Source organism: Corythoichthys intestinalis, chromosome 4 (assembly GCF_030265065.1).
Source record: "Corythoichthys intestinalis isolate RoL2023-P3 chromosome 4, ASM3026506v1, whole genome shotgun sequence".
NCBI lineage: Eukaryota > Metazoa > Chordata > Actinopteri > Syngnathiformes > Syngnathidae > Corythoichthys > Corythoichthys intestinalis.
In genome coordinates this window covers 8104527-8131978 of record NC_080398.1, presented here as the reverse complement: position 1 = coordinate 8131978, position 27452 = coordinate 8104527, and the positions used below count along the sequence as shown (strand labels likewise).

At 47.1% G+C, this 27452-nt stretch overlaps 2 protein-coding genes across 2 annotated transcripts; one reads left to right on the top strand and one right to left on the bottom strand.

The window, feature by feature from the left end:
- The first annotated feature begins 223 nt into the window (after positions 1–223).
- Positions 224–7643, top strand: LOC130914692 (CD82 antigen-like). The gene is made up of 7 exons (XM_057834119.1): positions 224–359; positions 407–606; positions 3365–3439; positions 4287–4382; positions 4457–4618; positions 4681–4764; positions 7239–7643. The coding sequence occupies exons 1-7, from the start codon at positions 224–226 to the stop codon at positions 7362–7364; spliced, it is 879 nt and encodes a 292-aa protein (XP_057690102.1). The 3' UTR covers positions 7365–7643.
- On the bottom strand, positions 7593–26698 carry thbs3a (thrombospondin 3a). The gene is made up of 23 exons (XM_057835224.1): positions 26527–26698; positions 21867–22061; positions 21536–21792; positions 19270–19369; positions 19178–19204; positions 19015–19097; positions 18842–18893; positions 18630–18778; positions 18430–18567; positions 18289–18363; positions 16971–17123; positions 16796–16906; positions 16618–16725; positions 14341–14500; positions 14163–14281; positions 14033–14085; positions 10432–10613; positions 10176–10354; positions 10055–10103; positions 9797–9993; positions 8167–8339; positions 7942–8081; positions 7593–7877 (listed from the first exon to the last, which is right to left on the bottom strand). Exons 1-23 carry the CDS (start codon positions 26591–26593, stop codon positions 7816–7818), a joined length of 2829 nt encoding a protein of 942 aa, XP_057691207.1. The 5' UTR covers positions 26594–26698; the 3' UTR covers positions 7593–7815.
- Between the last annotated feature and the right edge of the window lie 754 nt (positions 26699–27452).

Sequence of the window (27452 nt, the reverse complement as noted above, 5' to 3'; positions counted from 1 at the left end):
ACTATGATTTAATGCCATTTACTTTGTATTGGCTGTGTTAGAGTGAGACAAACAGTAAATATAGGAAAGGATACTATTCCCTTCGACTTAATACTTTCAAAAAATGTCAAATATAATAGGCATTTTCACAGGCAGCGAATGCTGACGCATGAGCAGAAAGTCCAGAACAGAAGACAAAGTTCAGCGCCAATGAGGAAGCGTCGATATACAAGGAACTCGCGAAATGGCGCGCGAGGAGGTGAAAGCGGACCTGCTTAAATTCCTTTCGCTTCTGGTGACTTTTGTCTTTCTGGTAAGTTCTCCCTCCTTCCCTCGTCGTGGCCGCCGCGTGACCTCTGACCCGCGCGCAGGCGCTGAGCGTGGGCGTGGCCTCTTGCGGCCTCTGGATCTGCTTCGACTCGGGAAGCCTCGTCGCCGTCCTTTCTTCCGGTACGTCGCGTCGCCTACTCTGTGTTATCTCCGCTTTCACGTGCTCGTACGCGTTCAGAATCGGAGGAGCTGCGGGTGCTGGGGGCGGGGCTTCTGTTCATCGGCGCCCTGGGGACGGCGTCCGGCCTGCTGGCCTTTTTCGGAGCGCGCTGGGAAAAGAGAATTCTCCTGCTGATTGTGAGTAAACGCTGTCAACTGAAATGACTTGTTCACGAGTAGGCGTCCAGTAGTAGTGGCATCTCATAGCCAGTGAGGATTGGTTCTAGTTTATCAATAGGATAGAATCCCTGATCTAAACCCCTCCAAGTAAAGATCGGCATCAGTTCTTTCCTCCCTGACTGTAATTGCAGCCTACTGAGGAGCAGTGGTTAGTTACATTTACTTGAGTCACTCTTTGAGAAAAATGTAGTTTTACTACGTACGCCATACTTTTGACTCGAATAGGCTTGTGAAGAAGAAACGCTACATTTGGTCCGCCACTGGCCTGTTCAATCACATGGCCCCAAAATTTGAACTATTTGACATAAAGTCAACATGAGCGGAAAGCGCCGGAAGCTCTCTGCTGGTTTTTATTTGGTAAATTATAGACCACGGAAAAGCGGAGATATCATCGTTTTTTTCATGGTAGTGTAGTGACCACTACATTAGAACAAAATTCACCTACGGAACTTGTGTGGGGCATGTTGTGTTCCTGGGGGGAACTATTTAACCGTGCGCGTGCCGGCTGAGTTACGAGAGAGACACAGGCGGCCGAACACGGCAACACGAAATTTACTCAGCGTGCTACAAGACTCAACATCATCCACTACAGTAGGAAATATGTTTTCTCCACTAGAGGGAACTCACGCTCTTTGGACGACCGATGTTTCATTTTTTCTCGTCGGAATTATGATTTTGGTGTATTTTTTTGGGCCATGTCAAGGTCATATTGATGAAAAAAGGCTGTCAAAATTATCGCGTTAACGGGCGGTAATTAATTTTTTTAATTAATCATGTTAAACTATTTGACGCAATTAACGCAAATGCCCCGCAGAAACAGATTAAAGTGACAGCACAGTGCCATGGCCACTTGTTACTTGTGTTTTTTTGGAGTTTTGTCGTCCTCTGCTGGCGCTTGGGTGCGACTGATTTTATGGGTTTAAGCACCATGAGCAATGTGTATTTATTGACATCAACAATGGCGAGCTACTAGTTTATTTTTTGATTGAAAATTTTACAAATTTTATTAAAACGAAAACAAAAAGAGGGGTTTTAACATAAAATTTCTATAACTTGTACTAACATTTATCTTTTAAGAACTACAAGTCTTTCTATCCAGGGATCGCTTAAACAGAATGTTAATGTTAACGCCATCTTGTTGTTTGTTATAATAAACAAATACAATACTGATGAACAGTATGTTGAATGTATATATCCGTCTTGTGTCTTATCTTTCCATTCCAACAATAATTTAGAGAAAAATATAGCATTTTTTTATAGATGGTTTGAATTGCGATTAATTAATTTTTAAGCTGTAATTAACCCGATTAAAAATTTGAATCGTTTGACAGCCCTAAAAAATATATCATACTGATTGTTTTCACCAAATGCTTTATTTTTACTTGTGCTTGAGTCCATTTTTTGGATGACTAATTTGTTACGTTTGTAGTTCAGGGGTCGGCAACCCTTGTTGTAAGACAATAATCTTAAACACACCCTTCTTCCTGCCCATGGCCCGCCCACCTAAGTGTTGTCGTATCCTCGGGAACCTTTTGTTGACGTGTGGTAGGGTAAACTTGCCTGCCCACTTAAGTCCGTTTCTGTTCGTCCTGCCATTTGATCGCTGTCGACCTGAATAAATTGTCAACTTGTGCTTCGAAGCCTTTTTCCAGCTTTCAAAATGGAGTCAGTACAAAGGGTTAAGGCTAAGGTGAATGCGCGGAGTTTGGCCTTTTGGCCGGGATGTCAGGGGGAGAACAGAGGATTCAACATTTCTTGGACCGAATCATTTGCATTCATTTCCAATGCGAAAGGATTGCCTGAATGTGGCGAGAAGTTGTCAAATAACAAAAATAGTCATGTGGAAAGACATTTCCAAGGGAGGCATACTACATTTGCAGCAGAGTACCCAGTTGGCAGTGAGAAAAAAGTATGATTGTATTACTTCTGAAGCACATAGAGGAGCTCAAAAATAGATTTAAGAAGTGGATTGCATCGCCAACTTCCACTACTGCTGCAAGTTTTCTTGAAACCCAGGAGATAATAAAGCGTGGAAAACTTCACAGATGGTGGGTACATGAAGGAGGTATAGAACACCTACTTCAAAAACAAAACCGAGATACTACAGAAAATCAAAGAAATCCCCAGATAAGGGGCATGTTATGCATATTTTGTTGTTTTTCAAAACCTCAAAATAAAAATGAAAATTCCTTTACTGCATTTCTTTAATTTCATAAAAGCAATGAAACAATTCATTAATATTGGAGTGAAGTTAAACTTGAGGTGGCATACAACAGAGTAGTCGCGTGGTGTGTTGCAGTGAAAAGAAACATTAGATCATGACTGCTCATTGTGTATTTTCACTTTTAGCCAACTTAGTCATTTTGACAGTAAGCTAATATACCTCATACAGATACACATGTGTTGCTTTCATTATAAGGCTTATGTAAGGCTTTTAATTTTTGCGGCTCAAGACATATTTGTTTTTGGTCCAATATGGCTCTTTCAACATTATGGGGTCTGACCCCTGGGTTAGGGTAAGGTTGTGAATCCAATTTTTGACTACTCTACCCACTTACGTTGAGGAGTCGTGACCGTCATCTACTGCCCTCTGGTGGTTGGTTATGGCGATTTCAGCTAAAACCATCATGTCCACTCTGTCCATTTGATTTTCTGCTTTTTTTTTTTTTGCCGCTCCACTTTGTAATAATGATGTGTTGTCATCTGTTGCCGGCAGTGCGCGTGCGGGCTGCTCTTCCTGCTAGTGTGCTGCATCAGCCTTCTCCTACTTCTGCTGCTCAGCAAGGGCCAGGTCAGTACAGTATCATTGACCGCCTCTGACGCTGATAGACCAACCAAAAACTCTTGACAACATATGTACCCTGCGCCTCCGTTTGTTTTGGTATTGTGGAGCATTCGACGGTCAATTCCTGAACATGATGGATCGCAGGGTCTTTTCCTCTTCAGTGGTCACTTCCTTTTAATGTTAGAGTACTTACCTGTTGATTTTGGGACATTTTATGCCCACTTCTTGTATGATAGGATTATTTCCTGTAGATTTGGGGTCATTTCAGGTCACCTCCTGTTGATATCAGGTCATTTTTGCCCCATTGAAATTGAATTGGGCCATTGGACATAAATGGGGATGTTTTTGCCAAATTTTACTACTGGAAGTTTTTGGCAAAAACCTTTGTGCACCTGGATTTCCAAACATTTTTTGTTTGTGTACATGATGTGATTCAGATAAAAAAATGTAAAAAATGTTTGAACTATAGGGAATGATTTTTTTTTTTGCAAAGCAATACTTCTAACAGCTTTCAAGTTATTTCGAAAATGAGATGTCTATCTATGGTGTTAAAGTTTCGTAATCTGAAAAAAAGAAACGATTGGAAAAAAAAATGTTTGAAACTGAATGTTTAAGTTTTATTCTTGAATCTTTCAAAAGTGAAAAAAACGTTTTATTTTTTCCAGTTACGAAGTTGATATTTTCAGGTTCAAAGATTTTTTTTTTCAGTTTCAAATTTTTTTTTCACTTTCAGATCTTATTTTTTCAGTTTCAATTTTTTTTTAAACACCATATCGATCAGTGTCATTGGAAGCCAATGAGTGAAACTCAATGACACATACGCCGAGAGATGCAAAGTCTGTTTTGGATGCAGATCGAGGAGAAGGCGGACGCGGCCGTAGGTCGTATGATACTCGTCTACATTGGCCACGGGCGACGAGATGGCCTCCTGGATGACCTCCAGCACCAAGTAGGTCACTTTGCTCCGACCTGCCTACTATTTTGCATTTGGCGCCAAATCCTCAACACCGTCGCGTGTCCCAGGCGGAGTGCTGCGGCCTGACGGGCCGGTCCGATTGGCTGCGTAACGCCTTCGTCCAGACGCTCAACGTCACCGATTTGCTTCCATGTTCGTGTTTGCGCACGCTTCCGCGTGACTCGGAGACCGCGTGGTGCTCGTCGGACGGCGAGGTCGCGCATGAGCAGGCAGGTGGACACTCGTGAAGGTACACGTTGAACTATACTAACGCTAGCCACATCACGCGCAGGGGTGTGCCGAGCGGCTGTCCAGTTGGTTGCACGAGAACACGGTGACCGTGGTAGGACTGGACGTGGGCCTGATGGTGGCGCAGGTAGGCGGCAACGTGACGTAATTGTACCCTTGCGAGATGGGGGGGGTCACAACAAAGCGCCAAGGAAATAACGCACATGCATATGTAATTGTATTCCTAAACATCACCCAGATTTTTCGCTAAATTCTCGTGCTTGAAATTAGCCGTTAAATACCAAAAAGGAGGATGTAGACTCATGAATACTTGCATGTGATTTGTTGTTCCCCGCTTCATATGTCTAACATTGCTTGCGGAATCACCTTACCTCAGCACACCCTTATCTGACCTAGCTTCCCTCTTCTTATCCTCCGGTGTCCCCTGTATCCCTGACACGGTGTCACTGAACAAAAATATTTTGTCGACGAACAACCAATTTTTTCATGACGTGATGTGACGATGACGAGCTACTGTTACCGCTCCTACCGTTTTTCTGCTGTGGGTTTACAATCATCACGCTTTATTTATTTTTGGACTAAAACTTTTGAATGAAAATGTTCTGAGTCATCGTTGACTAAAACTTGATTAAATTTGACATTTAGGCTAGGTTCATACTGCTGGTCTTAATGCATGAATCCGATTTTTTTGTGTTTTTCCGACTCAAGTGAGGCATTAAGTTGACAGTCCGAACAGGACAAGTCGCATAGAAGTGGACCATTTCCGATCCGATCTGGGCCACATTTTTCGAGAATGAAATGTCAAGTCTTCCAAATCGGAATTCATGCAGCAATGATGTCATCAAAGAGCGAGAGCAACAGTGCGCTACTGTACCGGTGCGGCTGTGCGTTAGCGCCTAGCTTGCCTTGAACACGGCTTTTGGGGAAAGGTCAGGCATGACAACAGCGATATAAAAATGGGTTTAGGATAAGCCTGAGAGTGCTCGGTTTTCTCTTTGCTCCATTTGAGCAACATTTCAAGATTGCTTAGTGCAAACTGTCCCTACGTGTGTGTGTGTGTCATGCATGGACAGTGCGTGCATGCTATTGATCCACCTAAACCTTGACTACAAGACTAAACGGGGATTATTTATGTCTGTTATTTATGTCGTCTTTTTGGAAATCAATTGTGAAAAAAATCAAACGGAAAAATTAACCACTACAGCATTGGCGTCATAATTCGCAATGTTTACGTAATGTTTGCAATGTTTGTTTTTAACCAAGAATCAAGACTGTTTTATGTTCATATCTATTAAAAAAATCAGGGATTTAACCATTTATTCACAAGAATTTTCAACGGATAAAGCTTTTTGTTTTCATAAGGCGGCCGCTACATTTGCTTACTGACTAGCATCATAGTTCGTAATATTTACATAAAATACTAACTGCCCTTTTTTTTTTTGGCTTTTAACCAAGAATAGAGACTGTTTTACGTCCATATCTATAAAGAATTTAAGGATTTAAGCATTTATTCACAAGAATTTTCAATGTAAAGAGTTCTTTGTGGTGATAATGCGGCGCCACAGTGGCTTAAAGACTAGCAGGACATTCGACATATTTACGTAACATAAATGCTAACTGCCAGGTTTTTTTTTTTTTTTGCTTTTGATCAAGAACCTAGACTGTTTTATGTTCATATCTATAAAAAAAAAAAAAATCAGGGATTTAACCATTTATTCACAATTTTCAATGGATAAAGCTTTTTGTTTTCATAAGGCGGCCACTACATTTGCTTACTGACTAGCATCATAGTTCGTAATATTTACATAAAATACTAACTGCCCTTTTTTTTGGGGGGGGGGGCTTTTAACCAAGAATAGAGACTGTTTTACATCCATATCTATAAAGAATTCAGAGATTTAAGCATTTATTCACAAGAATTTTCAACGAAATGGCTCTTTGTGTTTCCACTCGGTCAGCTTTGATGGAGATAGGCCCACTATGAATTGGCCCTGCGTCCCGTGACTATATTACGAAGCCTATGGTTGTTTAATATTGATTAGCTGCAGCCACAAATATACACGTTTCATCTTTGTTGCCATTGCCATCCATCTATGACCAGAGGAAAACGAAAGGAATTCGACAAGTCCCCCAAAATTGTACAAAGCCACACCCCTCTAGTGGCTTGGTGGTGAATTGCAGAACAACGCGTTCTCTTGCAGCAGAACTTCAAATCCTCAATGAAGACGTAGGGTCTACGCCAGGGGTGGGCAAACTATTCCACAAAGGGCCGCAGTGGGTGCGGGTTTTTGTTCATATCCATCATGAGGACAGCCTTTCACCAATCTGGTTTCTTACAAGTGCAATCAGTTGATTGCAGTCAGGTGCTTCTTGTTTCCACTGAAACCTCATTGGTTAAACTGTCTGTGCTGAATCAGTTGGAACAAAGACCAGGACCCACTGCGGCCCTCGAGGACAGGTTTGCCCACCCCTGGTCTACGCTGTCAACGCAACACAGAAGCATAAATCAGGGCCTAGTCGAAGAGCACGTGCCAGTGACGTGCCCCCCATCTCGCAAACCTTCTCCATAAAGCTGTCGCAAAGAGAGTCCTTTTTGGTCAGGTCCTGCAGGCGACGCTGGCGCTGGAACTCCGGAGGACCATCGGTCGCAGAGACGCTCGGAGAGCCGCCGACAAGAGGGAGGAGCAGGAGCGGCGAGGTGCCGACGCCGGCTCGGACGCAGACTGAAATTGACGTGACGAGACTGAAAGTTCTAAGGGCGTTGACTGCCTACCCTTTCTCCCTGGATTCTAGACAAGAGTCCAACTCCGTTTTACCGGGACTCTGACACTATTCTACTTGGATTCTACCATGACTGGACTGTGACGATCCAAGAAATTTGTTTCTGTATGTGCACTCCATGTAAAAACAGTTGATCTTGAAAGCAACTATGGCAGCCGACGACTTAAATCACCTCTAGGAAATCCATTTTTATTATCATTTAAACAAAATAAAGTGAAATTCTTTGCGACGCTTAAGATCGGTGACGTTATCAGCACATTTTGTATTGAAAAAGGACAGAGTTCTTCAGCGTTTCCTTAATTCTTCGATATAAAGACGCATCCTCGTCGCGTTCGAGTTTGTCCCGGACGGCTCCGCCTCTTGGCCCGGGCTCCGCCCCCAGCCCTCGCGGGCGCGCTCACACCTGAACGTGCAGCACCACCTTCTGGCCAGGCCCGGAGAAGTCTTCGGGAAGCGTGTCTGAAAGTGACGGCCGAGTTGGCGCTAACGCTCGCGCTAATGTTTACATTGTGCGCATGCTTACCGTTGCAGCGGTAACGCAGATTGGACCAGATGATGTTTTCCTGAGAGAAGCAGAGGACCCCCAGCCGGCCCCCCCTCAAGGTGCCGTCGATCACCGCGCCAGAGTCGGCCACCTCCTCGGAGCCTTCGAACAGACGAACGCTGCGGCGGAAAAGCCGCACGTGTCACGTTAACGTCGGTGCTTCTCTTAGCATAGCGCGGGCGGGTGGGCGGGCGGCCAACTGACCGGATGTATCCGGCCTGCGGGCGGTGACTGAGCTGCCAGCGGTATGAGGTTTTATCCTTCCAGCCCACATTTCTGGGGTCTTTCCACAGTAGCGTGGCTTCGCCGTCGGTGTCGCCCGTGTGCCACAGGGCGTTCCTCAAATACTCGCCCGGACCGGTGCTCGACTTCACCGCCTGACAGCCACACGCACACGAGGGCCACGCTAGCAAGCTAAGGCCGTGTCTACATGGAGCAAGGTATCTCGCAAAAAGAAGGAACTTTTTCTACAGTTTGACCTATCATCCACACGCAGACGCACATTTTGGGCAATAGAAAGGAAGGCTTTTTAAAAAAAAACTCCGACCAATTGAGATACGGGGTTCTTTTCGCACTCGCTGATGTTGACCGTGGTCTTAGTTTGGTTTTCTTTACGCCACGGACAGACCATAGAACTGGTGAGACAAACGAAACGGTGTACAATCGAATCAAGGAAAAACTATATGAAAGGACAAACGGAAACTCGCATACCACTTTGGCCTTCAAATAAGTCGAAGCTGCTTAAAAGCTTCATTTTGGCAACTTGAACGAGGTCGTGGAGTCTCACGCTACACTGTCGGCATTCTAATTGAACCCTTTAAAAACTAGAAACTACAATTTCTGGAGAAATAACTATGGTGCTTTGCTGTGGGGAGGTACAGATCTTAGCCCTGCTCAGGTTAGTCTGGGGACATGTCAGGGACAATACCAGGTCACTTCCTGATGATTTAGGGACATTTGGGGGTGGCATGTCCTGGTCATATCAGGTCATTTGGGAGACATGTCCTATTGATATCTCGTCATTTTCTGTTTATTGGGGGAAATTTGTTTTTTTTGCCAATGAAAATGAATAGGGAAATTTAGACGTCCATGGCAGTCAGTGACATCGACTTACATTTGCGTCAATGGAATCCAAATACATTGGCATCAATAGAGTCGACATACATGGCCGTCAATGCCAAGGACATGCATGGGCCTCATTTGCAATTGTGTACTTGTACATCAATGCAATGCGAATGACATTGGAAATAAATGGGAAATTTGGACGTCCATGGCTGTCAATGGCATGGACTTACATATGCGTCAATGGAATCCAAGTACATTGGCATCAATAGATTCGACATACATGGCCGTCAATGGCATCAATGCAATGTAAATTCCATTGGAAGCGAATGGAAAATTTGGACATTGCATCCCATTAAAAATGAATGGGAAAGTTTTTGGCAAATTTTGAAAAAAATTCTGTATACAATCTTTATGGCCCTCACCGTCATTTAATGTCCAAATGATGCGATTTGCTCAAAAATTGTAGGATAAGTAGCGTTCTGGGAAAAAAAACAAAAAAACGAAAATCGGCCTACGGGCGAACGAATCATTTTCATTTTCCGTCAATTGAAATGAGTTTAGAGCCGTCAATGGCTGCCCGGGAGTTAAGCGTTGTCTGACCGAGCCAGGATAGCAGTGACTACTTTTAAGCGAGCTTGCAGCCTCACAGAATTTTTCGTATCGGCATTTGCCGATAGCGCACGGCCAGGTATGTGATTCAAGAGCCAAAAAAAGTGGTATCGGCGCAACACTAATTAGGCGTCAGAAGTAGACGGCGAGCGGTCCAAACCTTGAGGTGTAAGGCGGGGCTGGCGGTGGCGCTGAACGGCCGCGTCTGCCAGTAGACTTGCTGCGTTTGTTTCCACATGACGGCGTAGAAACTCGACGAGTCCTGATAGGAGAAGACCAAGCCGGCGTAGTCGTCGTCCGTCACAGTGTTGACGTGGAAGGTCCCCTCAAAGTCCACGCCGTTGAAAGACGTGTAGCCTGCGCAGGCGACACGATGACCCGCCGCCGCCCCGACTTCGGGGTCCCCCGATCAACGTACCGACGGCCAGACCCGGGTCGCTGTTCATCGTCTGGACGATCTCCATTCCCTGGGGACGAGAAGGAGACGGAGCGGTGGGAGACGGCCGACGACAGCCGAGACGGTTTTTGCGTCGGCGCACCTGGTTGAGGACCACCCAGTTGGGGTCGATCTGGGCGTCGCCCTCGGGGTCCAAAACCACCGTCTGATAGGCCCGGAAGTCGGTCAGCGTCACCTCTGCGCTTTCGGGGCACGCGTCCGCATTGTCCGGGACCGCGTCGTTGTCAAAGTCCGACTCGCAGGCGTCGCCCACACCGTTCACTTGGAACAGTCAGAGCGGGCAGGCGTGTCAACACGCACGTCGACGTGCCCGCCATTATGCGGCGATCGTTTTTTACGGTCCGAGTCTCGCTGGTGAGGGTTGGCCACCAGCCTGCAGTTGTCCCGGACGTCGGGGACGCCGTCCTCGTCGTCGTCCGGGTCGCAGTCGTCCCCGAGGCCGTCGTTGTCCGAGTCCAGCTGAGAAGCGTTGGGGACGCGGGGGCAGTTGTCTCGGTCGTCCTGGTGGCCGTCGCCGTCCCTGCGGGCGTATTTTGCTCAGAGTCTTCACATAACCAGGTGCTTCTCGAATAGCAACAAATTGAGCCAGAATCAATAGGATCGCGTGACCTGCAAATGCCCCAAAATGACCAGGAAGTCACCAGGAAATTCCCTCAATCCAAATCCATAGGATGTGACCCATAAATGTCCCAAAATGAACAGGAGGTGACCCGAAATTTTAGCAAGTGACCCGGAAATGTCCCAAAATAAACAGGAAATGACCCAAATTACCTAAAATCAAGAGAAGTTGACCCAAAAACCAATAGGAAGTGAAGCTGAAATTCCTCAAATCAACAGAAAGTGACCCCATAATGCCCCACATTCCAGGAAGTGACCCGGAAAGGTCCCAAAATTAACAGGAAATGGGCTACTATCAACCCCTGTGGGCCCACCACTCGCAGGGCAAACCAATGGAGTCAGGTGCACTGCTAATTGGGTGGCAGTGAAGGCAGGGGGTCTAGACAGACCAGACTTGGGCAACAGAAGCTGGCTTTGGGGACATGGAACGTCACCTGACTGGCAGGGAAGGAGCTTGTGTTGGTGGTGGAGCACTATCAGTTAGATCTGGTGGGGCTTACTTCCACACAAAGTCTCAGCTCTGGAACCAAGCTCCTGGACAGGGATTGGACCTTGTTCTTTTCCAGAGTTGAGTCAGGCGTGAGGCGCCAGGCGGGTGTGGGGATACTCACAAGTGCCCGGCTGAGCGTTGCAGTGTTGGAATTCATGAGATGAGAGGGTCGCCTCCCTAAGACTTAGGGTTGAGGGGGGAGGGACTCTGACTGTTGTTTGTGCGTATGCCCCAAATAGCAGCTCAGAGTATTCAGCATTCTTGGAATCCTTGAATGGGGATTCTTCATGGGACCCCTGAAGGAGACTCCATTGTCCTCCTGGGTGACTTTAATGCACATGTTAGCAATCACGGAGACATCTGGAGGGGCGTGATTGGGAGGAACGGCCTCCCTGATCTAAACCCGAGTGGTGTTATGTTATAACTAACACCATAACTAACTAACACCATGTTCAAACACAAGGATGCTCATAAATGTACCTGGTACCAGAGCACCCTAGGTCAAAGGTCAATGATCGATTTTGTGATCGCATCATCTGACCTTAGACAGTGTGTTTTGGACACTCCGGTGAAGAGAGGGGCTGAGCTGTCAACTGATCACCACCTGGTGGTGAGTTGGGTTCGTTGGCGAGGAAATCCTCTGGACAGACCTGGTAAGCCAAACGGGTAGTGCGGGTAAACCGGGAACGTCTGGAGGAAGACTCTGTCCGCGTGACCTTCAATTCCCACCTCCGAAGGAGCTTCTCTCACATCTCTGTGGAAGTTGAGGACATTGAACCTGAATGGTCCATGTTCAAAGCTTCCATTGCTAAAGCTGCAGCCGAGAGCTGTGGTTTTAAGGTCTTAGGTGTCTCAAGGGGCGGTAACCCTCGAACACTGTCGTGGACCCCGGTGGTCAGGGAAGCTGTTCAACTGAAAAGGAAGCCTTCAGGGGCATGTTGTCCCTAGGGACTCCTGAAGCAGTTGCAAGGTACAAACAGGCCTGAAGGACTGCAGCCTCGGCTGTGATGGAGGCAAAACAGAGGGTGAGGGAGGAGTTTGGAGAGACCATGGATAAGGACTTTCGGACGGCACCTAAGTCATTCTCGAAGACTGTCTGGCACCTCAGGAGGGGGAAACGGGGGACCATCTGATGTGTTTACAGCAAGGATGGAACATTGTTGACCTCGAACAAGTAGGGTTGTCGGCCGTTGGAAGGAACACTTCGAGGAACTCCTAAATCCAAATACCCCAACTGAGCAGCCCTCTGTTTCAGAGGCAGAACTGGAGGATGAGGGGGGAATTGACTCAATCGAGGAGGTTAAACAACTCCGTGGTGGTAAAGCCCTGGGGATTGATGAAATTCGCCCTGAAATGCTGAAGGCTCTGGGTGTTGAAGGGCTGTCATGGATGACATGCCTCTTTAACATTGTGTGGAAGTTTGGGATAGTACTGAAAGAGTGGCAGACTGGGGTGGCGGTTCCTCTCTTTAAAAAGGGGGACCAGAAGGTGTGTGCCAATTATAGGGGCATCACACTCCTCAGCCTCCCTGGGAAAGTCTACTCCAAGGCACTGGAAAGGAAGGTCCGGCCGATTGTCGAACCTCTGATTGAGGAGGAACAATGTGGGTTCCGTCCTGGCCGTGGAACAACGGACCAGCTCTTTACTCTCACTGAAATGGCTTGGGAGTATGCTCATCCAGTCTACATGTGCTTTGTGGACCTGAAAAAGGCATATGACCGGATCCCCCGGGATATACTGTGGGAGTATAGGGTGATGGGGCCACACCTTAGGGCCATCCATGCCTGTATGTACCCTATGTTCCCTGTCAGACTTGTTCCAAGTGGGAAACCGGTGGATTGCCTTCTCCGGGTAGGGAATGAGGTCCTGCCTCAAATGAAGGACTTCAAGTATCTTGGGGTTTTGTTCAAGAGTGAGGGAACAATGGAGCGTGAGACTGGACGGAGAATCGGGGCAGCAGGAGCGGTATTACAGTCGCTTTCTTGTACTGTTGCAACAAAGAGGGAGCTGAGCCAAGAGGCTAAGTTCTTTATCTACTGTTTGATCTTCGTTCCTACCCTCACCTATGTTCATGAACGATGGGTCATGACCGAAAGGACAAGATCACGGGTACAAGCGGCCAAAATGGGCTTTCTCAGACGGATAGCTGGTGTCTCACTTAGAGACTGGGTGAGAAACGCTTGTATTCGCAAGAGCTCAGAGTCGAGCCGCTGCTCCTTCACGTAGAAAGGAGTCAGTTGAGGTGGTTCGGGCATCTGGTGTGGATGCCACCAGGGCGCCTCCCCAGGGAGGCGTTCCTGACACGTCCAGTTGGGAGGGGACCTCGAAGCAGGCCCAGAACCAGGTGGAGGGATTATATCGTGACACTGGCTTGGGATCGCCTCGTGATTCCCCAGTCAGACCTGGTTGATGTGGCCAGGGAAAGGGAAGTTTGGGGATCCCTGCTGAAACTGCTGCCCTGCGCCCCGATTCCGGATAAACGGTTGAAGAAGGATGGATGGATGGATGGAGCTACTATCAGCAGATAGTGACCTACAAATGCCCCAAAATTGACAGACATTGAGCAATAAGAAGTGACCAGGAGATGCCCTCAAACCAAATCAATAGGACGTTACCCTAAATCAACCAAAAGGGACCCATAAATGAAGTGAAGCTGAAATGCTCCAAATCAATAGGAAGTGACCCAGAAGCAACAGAAAGTGACCCAGAAATGTCCCAAAATGAACAGGAAGCGAGCCAATATCAACAGGAATTGAGCTACAAATGCCCCGTCATCAATACGAAGCAAAGCCATAATGCCCGGAAATGGGCCAAAAATAAACGGGTCATACGTGTCGTGGTTGGTGTCACAAATGTCTCCCACTAAGTCGTCGTCCATGTCAGTCTGAAAAAGAAAAAGGGGCTCAACGGACACCGAGACGAGAAAGGACGAAAGTCACCCGGGCGGGCGGGCAGGCTCACTTGAGTCGGGTTGCTGAGTTCGGGACAACTGTCACAGGCGTCTCCGACGCCGTCGCGATCTCGGTCCGTTTGCATGGGGTTAGGAACCTTGGCGCAATTGTCCAGCACGTTGGGGATGCCTGGACGCACGACACCCGTGAGCTCGGCAGATTCCGGGTGGCGCGCGGCGGCACGGTACCGTCTCCGTCGACATCCAGATCGCAGGCGTCTCCGCGGCCGTTCCCGTCCGTGTCGGTCTGCTCGCCGTTGGGCACGTTGGGGCAGTTGTCGCACGCGTCGCCGAAGGAGTCGCTGTCCGAGTTCCGCTGGTCCTTGTTGGGAACCAGACGGCAGTTGTCCTGCCCGACACAGACACGCGCTCGTATTCGCCAAAGGCCTCTTTCCGATCTGTACGGAAGGCGTACGGATGCAGGGCGGCTAATTTAGCTGAGTTAGCCGCTACAGTACGTGGTGTTGAATGGCCTCCGTTCAAATCAACAACATTGTGTCAGTTTCATCTTTTGGCAAATCTACATCCAATTCTAATCAATAGATGGATAGCCCTGAAGCTGTTAAAACACGTCACAACTATTAGCTACATTAGCCGTACTGCATCTGTACAGTCGAGGTCATGTAACATGTAAATTTCAATTAAGACTTTGATCTTGTAAGACGAGGGTTGCCACCTTTCAGAAATAGAAATAGGGGACGCCCCCCTCGCGCCCAAAGCCTTACGGGCGAAAAAAAAGGGGGCATCCCAAAACTCCTAAAATGCATAGAAATTTATGTATTTTTAGATGAGAAAACTGTATTGTGCACTATGTGGGCATGGCAGTTTCCTTGCAGGAGACTGTTCTGTTTTTTTCTACAGCTTAGTGAAAACGAACTTGTGAATATCGTGATTAACATTTGTGTTGTCGGCACAGAATCCGGTCACGTGACCCATTGACAAGCCAAATTTCTTAAGGGAATGTTCCAGAGGAGCTACAATTCCAGCAGCTGACTCGTCTGCATTCTCTATGAAGTCCAGCATTTTGTTGGTGACCCCAGACTCCGGACTGAAGTACTGGACAGCGAGGGGAAACATCTTCCTTATTCGAGGCATCGGTCTGTATGGAGAATGGGATGGGTGACGTTAAGATCTTGAGCACATCACCCACTGCCTTTGGACACAGGACTTGTTTCAACAGTGCCTCTTGCTTTGTTCTCCCCAAAGTCATTTACTTCACCATTTTGGAATCACATAAAAATCTTCTGATGGAGCATGTGTCCACAGTCAGCACTATTGTAGCTCTGGCCACCTTTTACTGTGTGCTATACCTGTCTCACCTCAGCTCCAGTAATTTAGAGGTTAGGAGTGGGATGATGTCAAATTATTGTTTCAATTTTGGTATCACTATTAATCAATCAATAGATAGTATATATTTGCAGTAGGACTATTTATTCAGTGTTTATTTGCTGTTAATCTATTAGGAATAATTCCAAATGAGGAGCATTAGTTAGCATAACAAAATAAGATGTTCTTCATGAGTACATAAATTCATTCCATATTGATTGATAATAAATGCATGTTTAAAAAAAAAAAAAAAATCAACATTCCTGAAAATAATCAACCATAGTAGCAACCGAAATAGCCTAGCTATGCTCCTATCAATGCAAGATTTATGGAGGTAAATATAAATATAGCCTATATGTTATCCATATACAAGAGCATAATAACATACCAAATCAAGCTCAGGGGATGTTTCAGGTACAAGGAATTGTGACAAAGGCTCTTCTGGGATCTTATATTCCGTTTGTGGAGATCCCCTGCAGCAGCAGCATGTTGTTTTACACCTCCGTGAGACACTGCAAAAACTTTCCTGCCTGCCTTGCAGTTCGCTTTATAATCATCATCAGTGACTCTATCGAGCCACGGGTTACCCTCTTCCCACTCCAGTTTATTTTTGGGAGACGTTTCCCCTTTTGAGGATGAGGTGGGTTGTCCTGACCTTCTGCTGTTGAAGACATCTTTGTTTTGAAAGTGCGCTTGGCGGTGCACTCAGCAGAGCGAGCGAGGTAACTAGGCAACGAACCCGGAAGTTGAGCGCAAGGCAGACAGCAGCGGGCAGGCAGATAACTATCTTGCTGTCTTTAATATCCCCTGCCCTTTTTGTTCATTATTGTTGGCCCAGTGTTCACTCATGAGCGCAGGTCTGTTTTTTTATGTGACAGACGTGCATGGGCTGGGCGCACTGCTGCCCGCCCCTCCGCACCACCGGAGCCGCGCGAGGTCGCCCCATGGGACAATTGTGAAATACAGAATAAACTGCGTTCCGTATTGAAGCAATACGGAACGCAACTTTTAATTCCCAACTACGGAACGATTCCATATTTAGAGGGACGGGTGGCAAGCCTATGTAAGACTCTTTTTCCCTGAAACATTACGAAATCAGTTTTAATATTGTGACCGCAAGACTTCATTTAAGGCACGAACCTCAACGTTTTTGATGCCGTCGCCGTCGGCGTCATCGTCGCATTGGTCCCCGATGCCGTCCCCGTCGGCGTCCTCCTGACCCGAGTTGGGAGTCCACACGCAGTTGTCCTGGAGGGAGGCTGGCCGGTCACGCGACGGACCGGAACCGGGCGCGGAACGAGAGCGGAAAGGGGCAAACCTGTCTGCAGTGCTTGTTGTTGTCCAGACAGGGCAGCTGACGGTCGGGGTAACCGTCCAGGTCGCTGTCCACGCTGCAGGTGTTGCCGTTGCCCGCCCAGCCCACATTACACTACGCACAAGCGCGAGCGTCAGCGCGGGACGACCGCCGAGACTCGGGCGCCGGGGTTTGTCACCGTGCAGACCGGAACGCCGTTCCTCTCCGCGCGGCAGTGTGCGTGCGCATCGCAGGGGTCGAAGGTCAGGGTGGCGCAGGAATCGCGGGGAGAGCAGCCGACGCTTTGGTCGCCCAGGTAACCGGCTTTACACGGGCCGCACTCGAAGGAACCCTGATTCCGGCAAAAGCACAAAAAATATGGTTGGAGCTGCGTGGATTGTCTTTTGTCTCATCTGTGGGCTTCTTAACTTGTGAGCATTGTTAAGAGTCAGACTGCGTGTAGACAATGTAGGTAGTGTTGCACTGATGCAAGGGGTCATCAACTAGCAGACCGAGGTCCAACTCCGGATCCCGATGCCATTTTTTAAATGAACAAAGGCAAAATTGTTCTCACCGAAAGACAATTTTGAAATGAGGCATGCGCGAGGGCGGCTATACCTGTGTCGGGGTCCTCGGAGAGGGCCGGTGCAATGGGCAAACCTCCGAGGAAGTCGCAACTGTCGCGCTGTTGTTTTTACGGTACACGCCGGGGGAAACTTGACTGAATGACAGCGTCGTCTTTAATGAGAAAAGTGGACTCGGGAAATCACGTCCTCTCAGACGGGTGAAGCTTACGCTTTCATTTCGCTCGTGGCGAGTTTTACCGGGCCAGTGTGTCTTATATGCACAGAGTCCGTCGCTCTCGTGAAAAGTGCCAACATTACGAAAAAAGGCACAAACTCGTCCGGATCATTAACGAGAAATTGGAAAATAAGTGAACACAAAGGACATCAAGAGCACGCCACGCTAACCCTAACCCACTAGTGCAGGGGTGGGCAAACCGGTCCTCGAGGGCCGCAGTGGGTCCTGGTCTTTGTTCCAACTGATTCAGCACACACAGTATAACCAATGAGGTTTCAGTGGAAACAAGGAGCACCTGACTGCAATCAACTGATTGCACTTGTAAGAAACCAGATTGGTGAAAGGCTGTCCTCATGATGGGTATGAACAAAAACCCGCACCCACTGCGGCCCTTTGTGGAATTAATTGCCCACCCCTGCACTAGTGGAATCAATGACTTAAGCCATGTCTGAGCAAGTTGTGATATTAATGACTTGACGTAAGTATGGCATCCTTTAGTACCCCCCCCCCCCCCACACAAAAAAATGTGGTACCGAAAAGGTATCGGCCAATACCAAACAGCCAGATATGGAAATCAGGAGCTAAAAAATGCTATCAGTGCAACAGTACTTTATGAGAATGGCAGAGTTATTTTTCTGCCGAGAGAAAAGCCCAAAATGCGTGAGAACGAGGCAGGACTCGTCTGGCATCGGCCCGGATTTCCGCCATCGACTCACCACCGTGTTGACGCAGACCGAGTTTTGGACGCAGGCGTCGGGAAGCTCCGCGCACTCGTCCACGTCCACGCACTCCTGGGAAACAAGAAAGGGGCAACGTAAGCGTCCGTGGCGCCATTTTGAACGTCACGCGCGCACAACCTGCTTGTGCGTCTCGGCGTAGTGCAGGCCGGTCCCGGCGAGCGGCGCCCCCCGCAGGCCGGGCGGGCACGGGGCGCATCGGAAACCGCCGCGGGTGTTGACGCAACCCGACGGTCGGAAGCAGGGCTGCGCCTTGCACTGCGGAAGAGCGAAAGGGTCACCGGCGCGCCGCGCGATCCGCACGATCGGTGCAAACTGACCTCGTCCACGTCGTCGCAATGCGTCCCGTTGCCGAGGGTGCCGGGGGGGCAGGGCCCGCAGGCGAAACCCGGAAAATGCGGGCTGTCCACACAGGCCACGCCCGGGTGGCAGGGGTTGGGCGAGCACCCGGAGCGCAGCTCCTGAAAACCTGAAGACGCGCGCGTGTCAACGACCGACCTCGTGCGCAGTCGGCTCACGGGTCGACTCTCACCGCAAACTTGACACTCCGAAATGGTGTTCCTCAGCAGAGACATCTCTTTCACCTGCGCAAACATACAAAACACAAGTTAATCGTCACCGATTTTTACACGGGAACGAGGTTCGTTCGCTCCTCCCGTCTATCGCCGTCCAGGGCACCGAAAGGAATGATCGCGTATCCGTCACCTGCTCCTTGACATCTTGTCGCAGTTCCCCCAGCATCTGATTGAAGAGGACCATTTGACCAATCAGCGCTTTGGCGTGCTCGGCTAACCAAAAGTAAAAGTCGCCAGTCATGTGAAAGTCAGGTCAGGTCAGGTCGCCGATCCCGACGCTCTCTCGCACTCACCCAAGATAGCGTGCAGCTCTCCGCTCGCTGCAAACAGAGAGGCGGCCGGGAGTCACGTGACCTTCCGGGGAGGCTGGGGCGGGAGCGCTCACCTATATTGTGGGCGGAGTCCCGTTGAAAGGGGCAGTCCACCAGGGCGCCGGCTTGAGCAACGCTGCCCCCAATCACCGCCCGCAGGGACTCCACGGCACCCTGAATGGAAAGATAAAGGCAATCTTTTTACGAAATCATATCAATCATCAACCAGAAAAATGACATTATAAGGGAAAATGAATAAGCGTGTCCCAAAATCAATGACCCGGAAATCCCCCATCATCAACATGAGGGTGACCCACCCAAATTCAACAGGTAACATGCATTTTCCTCTTCATTTATGAACTAGAAAACCCCAATTTCTGGAGAAATGACTATGGGGCTTTGCTGTGGGGAGAGCCTGATCTTAGCCCCGTCCAGGCTGGTTTGGGGACATTTCAAAGACGTGTCTTGGTCATATCAGGTCATTTTCTGTTGATTTTGGGGACATGTGCTGGTCATATCATGGCACTTCCTGGTGATTTGGGGACATTGTTTTTTTTTTTGCCATTGAAAATGAATTGGAAATTTGGACGTCCATGGCCGTCTATGGCATCGACTTACATATGCGTCAATGGAATCCGAATACATCGGCATCAATAGAATGGACATACGTGGCCGTCAATGGCATCTGTCTAAATTGGCCCAAGGCAATGTTAATGCCATTAGAAATGAATGGGAAATTTGGACGTCCATGGCCGTCAATGGCATCGACTTACTTATGCGGCAATGGAATCTGGGACATTTGGGTGACACGTCCTATTGATATCTGGTCATTTCCTGTTGATTTGGGGACATTGTTTTTTTTGCCATTGAAAATGAATTAGAAATATGGAAGTCGGTGGCCGTCAATGGCATCGACTAACATATGCGTCAATGGAATCCAAGTACATTGGCATCAATAGAATGGACATACGTAGCCATCAATGGCATTAACCAATGTAAATGCCGTTGGAAATGAGCGGGAAATTTGGTCGAACGTGGTTCCATATGCGTCAATGGAATCCGAGTACATTGGCATTAATAGAATTGACATTCATGGCTGTCAATGGCATTGACGTGCATCGTCCTCCTCATTGGCATCTGTTTACATAGGTGTCAATGGCATTGAAATGAATGGGAAAATTGGACTCAAAAGCCTGTCAATGGCAGCCCATTAGAAATAATGGGGCAGTTTTTGGCTAATTTCTCAGTTAGGCCTGGCAATGCAAAGCCCCATATAACTAGGAACTGCAATTTCTGGAGAAATTACCATGACTGCTTCTACTACTATTATAATATTACTACTACAGCTTTGCTGTGGTACAAGTAAATACAGATGTAAGACACGTCCAGCTTGATTAGGGGACATGTCCTGTTGACAACAGGTCACTTCCTGTTGATTTGAGGACATTTGGGGGTCACGTCCTGTTGATATCAGGTCACTTTCTGTTGAATTGGGGACATATCTGGGACATGTCCTGGTGATAACAGGTCAATGTAATGTAAATGTCATTGAAAATGATTGGGAAATTTGGGCGAACATGCCGTCAATGGAATTGACTTACATATGCGTCAATGGAATTCATACATTGGCATCAATAGAATTGACATACATGGCCGTCAATGGCATGAACGTGCATTGCCTTCATTGGCATCAGTGTATGTGGGCGTCAATTCAATGTAAATGCCATTGGAAAAAATGAGAAATTTGGACGTACATGGCCGTCAATGGCATGGACGTTCATTGCTGTCAATGCCATAGACTTATTTGGGCGTTCAACGTCAATGGGCTGTCATGGTAAATGGTCAAAAATCACAAGGACCTCGTTTTCATGCTACTGAAAATGAATGGGGATTTGGACATTTATGGCTGTCAATGGCATCCCATTAGAAATGAATGGACATGTTTTTTGCTGGATTTTGGGGGAACCGCAAGTCTTTTCCAAATTCTGTATACAACTTTTTTTGCCCCTGACCATCCCGGAATTTTTGATGTGCAAATTTGGTCAAAAATTGTAGGACTTGACACATTTAAAAACTTTTTTTTCAAAAAACACGTGTTTACAGGGGAATGGAAAAATTTTTAGGGTCGTTCGAAAAATTTCCTGCGTCGCGGTGCCGATTGGTCAAACGGTTTGGGCTGTGTGGCGCGCTGAAAAAAAACGATGCTAAAATAATAAAGTTGAGGAATTTTACTATCTGGGCCTTTGCGATGCAAAGCCCCATTTAATAAAAAAGAAATACAATAATCATAAATAATGAAGTTTTCAAATAGTCACGTGCTCACATGAGGGTTTAATATACCTGCGCACGCGCGTAGGCCTTCTGTCCGTGTCGGATCTCCAACGCGTCCGGCTCGGCGGGGAGGGGCGGCGGGCGGGGCGCCCCCTCGGCCGCGTCGGCCAATCGGCAGTCGGCGTAGAGCTCCGCCCTCATGCCGTCGCTCCGGGAGCGGTCCAGACGCAACAGCAGCGAGTGGCGTCGCCCGTCGGACACGTTGGCATTGGCCAAATTGACCGTGTCCACCTTACCGTCGGACGGGCGCCAGAAGCGAAGAGTCACTGCGGAACGGCAAACGGGAAGTACGCCACGCAAAGAGGAAGCGGTCCTTTTCGGACAAACGCCGTTGCCGTACCTTTGTTGATCTTGGCCACGACGGCCACTTCCAGGTACTTCTTGTTGTCGTGCTTCCCGTAGACGCCCAGCAGGACTCCGCCGATTTTGGGCGGCAGTCGAAGGGTCGCCGCCACGTAGACGTCGTCCGCCGCGCTCCAATCGGCCCAAAAGCGGCGGGCCTGGGCCCGGTCCGGGACGCTCAGCAGGTCCAAGACTACGTGAGAGATGGATGAGACCGTTTTCGAATTGGACCGACTAGTGTTGCGCAATTACCATTTTTTCGGCCGATACCGCATTTTGAAATATAATACAGCAAAGTTATTGCTAACATGGCAATGATGGCGCTAGACGCTGTCCAATCCATTGGCGAGTGACAGTTTGTCATTTCATTTCATGGCAGAAAGACGAAAAGAGCTTCTGTGGCCCTTGTCGATGTGGACTCTGGGCGGCCATATTAGTAGGGGCCACGTTCCATGATAAGTCAATGCAAAATCATAACCAACTTGTTTCCCAAAGCAAGAATAATTTGATCCATTTACTCAGCGGCTGTCATTGACGACGTCCAATCCGTTTGTAGAGGGATGGCTGGCAGCAAATGAACCGAGGCCTTCCACTTCAATTGGATGGTGACCAACTCATTGAAATTCACAGCAGAAATTGTTAATATATTTGATTTATTCATAAAAAGAAAATCAAAATAATTAGACCCCCCCCCCCCCCGACACGTGGCGTGGAAGTATACTTGTATCGTTTGGCGATTGGGCGGCGACTTATCCTGGGCGAACCCGTTGACCTCCCGCCAAAAGAGAGCCGGGATAGGCTCCGGTAGCCCCGCTTGCCGCCAATGAGACTTGGCCTGCGACTCGACTCATTCGCCGCCATGGACAGCGGAAGACGTCAAGTGCAAACGTTGGAACTAAGAAAGGCTAGCAAGTTTCAGCATCGTTAACGACAATGGACAATTCAATTGGGCCAGGATTGGATGTCTAAGGGGGTTCAAAGCAAGAGAGAAAACGACGCAGCCCGACCAAGTTCCATTGGGAAATAAACCAATTTAAAACTTGGCTAGCACCGCCGGTCCGAATAGATTGAAAAAGGGGCGTAGGTTTGCATAGGGACGGTACGGACATAACACTAGCAACTTTTCAGGATGCTTAAATTGTGTGACATAGGCATTAGAGGAGAAGCCCTCTGCTGGTTTAAATCATATTTATCGAATAGGTACCAGTTTGTCAATGTAAACCAGCAATCATCAACGTACTCTAGAGTTAGTTATGGTGTGCCACAAGGATCGGTCCTCGGGCCCATCTTGTTTACGCTGTATATGCTTCCTCTAGGTAATATCATCAGAAAACATAGCATTAACTTTCATTGTTACGCTGACGACACACAACTGTATTTATCAATTAAACCTAAGCAGATCAGGCAAGTGGACAAACTAAGCACCTGCGTCCGAGATATAAATACCTGGATGAGCACTAACTATCTTCTACTTAACCCTGAAAAGACAGAAGTCCTTATAATAGGCCCGAAAAGTGTGAGAGACTCTTTAGCTGCCCAGATAGTCACTCTGGACAATGTAAGTGTAGCCTCCAGCACCCCAGTTAAAAACCTAGGAGTTTTATTCGACCCTGACTTACCGTTTAAAGCTCACATTAAACAAACCTGCAGAACGGCCTTCTTCCACCTGCGCAACATAGCCAAAATTAGAAATATTTCATCTAAAAGCGTTGCAGAAAAATTAATTCACGCGTTCGTTACATCGAGATTGGATTACTGTAACGCCCTACTTGCAGCTTGTCCTAAAAGTTCTCTAAAAGGTCTTCAGCTAGTCCAAAATGCAGCAGCAAGACTTTTAACAGGAACCAATAGAAGAGAGCACATCACCCCTGTGCTCCAGGCCCTTCACTGGCTTCCAGTCGAGTTTAGAATTAAATTTAAAATCCTCCTTCTTACATTTCAGACGATTAATGGGTTGGGGCCATCTTATCTCACAGATGCTCTGGTTCCATACCGCTCTAACAGAACACTTTGCTCTCAGAATGCAGGTCTACTGGTCGTTCCCAGGGTTTCTAAAAGTACTGTCGGAGCTAGAGCCTTTAGCCACCAAGCCCCTGTTTTATGGAATCAACTTCCAGCTAATATTAAAGAAGCCGAGACAGTCTGCACATTTAAGATTAGATTAAAAACTTTCCTATTCGACAAAGCTTATGGTCAGGCTGGTTGAAGTCGGCGTAAACTCACAGTTTAGTCTAAGCTGCACTAGAAGCTATCATGCTGGGGGAAGTACAGCCACTGAGTTCTATCTCCTTTTTCTCACTCTACCTACCACTTGTCTTACTTTATTTCTATTTTCCAATGTTAATATCTAGTTGTCTAGTCTCTTCATCACTAGTCACCCGGTGTCCCCTCTGGGGAGGGGCTATTTTTCAGCTGCAGCCTCTTGACTGTCTGGACCCCTGGCTGGATGGACGTTTTGGTTGCTACCCCCGTCTCATCTGGCTAGATGGACCTCTTCTTGTTCCTTTACGGACTGTAACTTGGCCTGCTAATTCCCATTAGCAGTCCTGGGGCTTCCTGTCTATCCGTCCTGGGAGTGGATCTCTCCTGACTCTGGTACTCCCCAAGGTTTCTCATTTTTCTCCCCAAGACTCTGGAGTTTTTCCTTGCCGACATGGAGGGTCTAAGGATGGGGGATACCCAGGACTTGAACTTTATTTATTCATCTTTGTTGCTTCATTTGCTGTTTCTGATTGTGTATCATATTGCCTCTGCAAAGCCCTTTGAGACAACCTTGTTGTGATTCAGGGCTGTAAAATTAAAATTGTATTGAATTGAAATTGTCCCCCCACCAACTTTTACTCAACATTATTTGCATTATTTAATGACTTCAGACAGTTATATAGATATTTTTCCTTGCCGGCATGGAGGGTCTTATGGATAGGGGATACCCAGGACTTGAACTGTATCTATTCATCTTTGTTGCTTCATTTCTAATTATGTATCATATTGCCTCTGTAAAGCCATTTGAGACATCTGTTGTCATTGAGGGCTATACAAATAAAATTGAATTGAATTGAATATTTTAGCTTGTCTTCCCATGTCGTAAGGATATAATTAACCCGACCATTATTAAGTGAATTACAGTACTTTCATTATGTTCAGACTTACATTGACCCCTTGTCCCTTGCTGAATGTGCTATTTTACCCCTCAAACGCAAGTTTGATTGGCTGATGACTTGGTCCGTCCAGGATCAAACGTGAGTAAATATTCCTTCTGTATCGAAAGTTTGTAGCGTTTACCTTGGAACAGCAGCATTTGCGGCCATTCTTAACATTACGTGCATGCGCAGAACCGTTTATTTTTTGTTTTCCTGGATAGTTACGAGATGATTAACAAGTTTGTATTTCTTGTGTATGTTAATATCATTGAATTCATTCACTTTCCATGCAGCTTTTGTGTTCAAATATTGCAATTGAAATGTGCTTATAAAATCCAGACACTTATTCTGAAAGTTTTCAAAATGTTTCTTTAGTGGTTTTTGAAAACAAATGTTTGAATCGAACGGTGTACACCCTAAACCAGCGGTCTCAAACCGACTCCACAAAGGGCCGCAGTGGGTCCTGGTTTTTGTTCCAACAGATCCAGCACAAACAGTTCAACCAATGAGGTTTCTACTAACATAAGCAGCACCTGATTGCAATCAACTGATTACACTTGTAAGAAACCAGATTGGTGAAAAGGTATTTGTCTCGTTTGGTTGGAATGAAATCCAGTACCCCCTGCGGCCCTTTGAGGACCGGTTTGAGACCACTGCCCTAAACCAATACATATGCACTGCAAAACCCCACCTCCTTAAAATCCAAATAAATCCAAAAATAAAAAATACAATTTCATTTCCCTTGTTTTTAGTGTAAATCTACGAGAAGCCAGTGAAATGATCTGCTAGTGCTTCAAGTAAATTTTACTTTCTTGAAATAAGAAAAATAGCTAGCTGAAAATAAGCTTAACAGACTTATTTTAATCCAAAAGTTTGGATATTAAATATTAAAAAAACTTGCTTGTCAGAAATGTTCTTCAAGAATAGATATTGGTCAAAACATTTGAAAGAGTTTTTTTCTTGATTAGGTGAAAAATGACCAACTTTTAGATGTATGGCCATAATACCAACATATACTTACTTAAAATCAGTGGAAGAATCTGACACATTAATCTGATAATTAGCCTTTAACACTCAATGCTGCAAGAGGGAGAAAATTATTCGACTAGATTTCCGAAAAATGATCAGATAAAGACGTTAAAATAAAATGTTTAATTCATTAAATTTGCTGTGTGAAAGTTGGTATAAGTCAATACAGATTTATTTTGCATCACTCATTTAGCCTAACAATTAATTAGGTTCATATTGGTGAGAAATGGAGCCCTGACCCCGTTCACCCAATCTTGTTTGGTCTTATAAATGTTCCGTCTACATGCAGGTTATGCTGTCATATCGTCCCTATACCAATATTGAGACCAAACCTACGCCCTTGGATTGAAATCAGCCAATGAGTTTATTGGTCAAATCATTATCGAGCCGTTCAAACAGTGGGCGAAAGCGTTTGCTTGGTCATATGTCAAAGTTACGGAGTCTCAAAGTATGTGACTTGAGGAGCAAAAAGGGATGAAGAGTGGTTACCTCGCTGTTCCGCCGCCGCCGCAAGCGCCAAAAACCAAATGACTGACAGCACCAGCGTCATCTTCATCTCCTTGAGCGGCTTCTGACAAGCAGCGGGCCGGACACGCGCGCACTGCCGGAAGTGACAGGCGGGCGGACAGGCCAGCCACACGTGCCGCAGACGCAACGGAGCGGCAAGACCAGAAAGAAAAAAAAAAAATTGCCGGAGATGCTCCGCCCGGACGGGGAAAATGTGACGTCACTTTGGGAAGACGGCATGCGGTCAAGGTAGTGATGACAGAGCTTCATCACTTGAGCCAATCGAAAGTCAACGTCGCTGTTTGTTTGCTTGTGGTTTCCCTGGTAACGGCGTTCTTTTTTCCTTTTGGGCAACTGCTTCCAGATCGGCTCGTTAACGCAAAGGCGCGCATTCCTGAGCGCCAACGTCACGCGTGCAGCTGGAGGCCAGACTGAGCCGAGGGAAAGGGGGGGCAGCAGCATTGTCACCCCCCCCAAAACAAAAAAAATCTTCTCATCACGTGACTTCTCATTCTGTTAATTTTGGGGCATTTTCAGGTTAAATGATCGGCGAATGAACTAACACAAAGCCAGTTGTAATGGCGAGCAATTTTTTTCATCCTTGTTCATTTGATGGTTTTTACAGTCACTTGCTGGTGATTATTGGCCTGCACATTCGATTTAAGGGTCCAAGTCACCTTGCTTGTTTTCTGGACATTTCAAGGTCATTTCCTGTTGATTTCAGGGCAATTCAAAAGCTTGCGTGAGCCGGTTAATGGTAGACAAGTGAGAGGATTGGCAGCCAATGAGCATTCATCTTCCTGTTGATTTTGGGCCATTCTTGGATTCGTGTACTGTTATACTGAATCGCCTCCTACTGATTTTAAGTCACTTCCTGTTGATTAGGGCCATTCCTGGGTCACTTCCTG

Bases quoted from the DNA above. Each gene is read 5' to 3' on its own strand.
- LOC130914692 (XM_057834119.1), top strand. From the start codon at position 224: ATGGCGCGCGAGGAGGTGAAAGCGGACCTGCTTAAATTCCTTTCGCTT. The intron at 360-406 runs GTGGGCGTGGCC...CGACTCGGGAAG, and splicing joins CCCGCGCGCAGGCGCTGAGC to CCTCGTCGCCGTCCTTTCTT. The intron at 4,383-4,456 runs GTAGGTCACTTT...CGCGTGTCCCAG, and splicing joins TGGATGACCTCCAGCACCAA to GCGGAGTGCTGCGGCCTGAC.
- thbs3a (XM_057835224.1), bottom strand. From the start codon at position 26,593: ATGAAGATGACGCTGGTGCTGTCAGTCATTTGGTTTTTGGCGCTTGCG. The intron at 18,894-19,014 runs GTGACGGATACG...ATGTTTGCGCAG, and splicing joins GACAAGATGTCAAGGAGCAG to GTGAAAGAGATGTCTCTGCT. The intron at 14,282-14,340 runs GTACCGTGCCGC...TCGTGCGTCCAG, and splicing joins TCTGGATGTCGACGGAGACG to GCATCCCCAACGTGCTGGAC.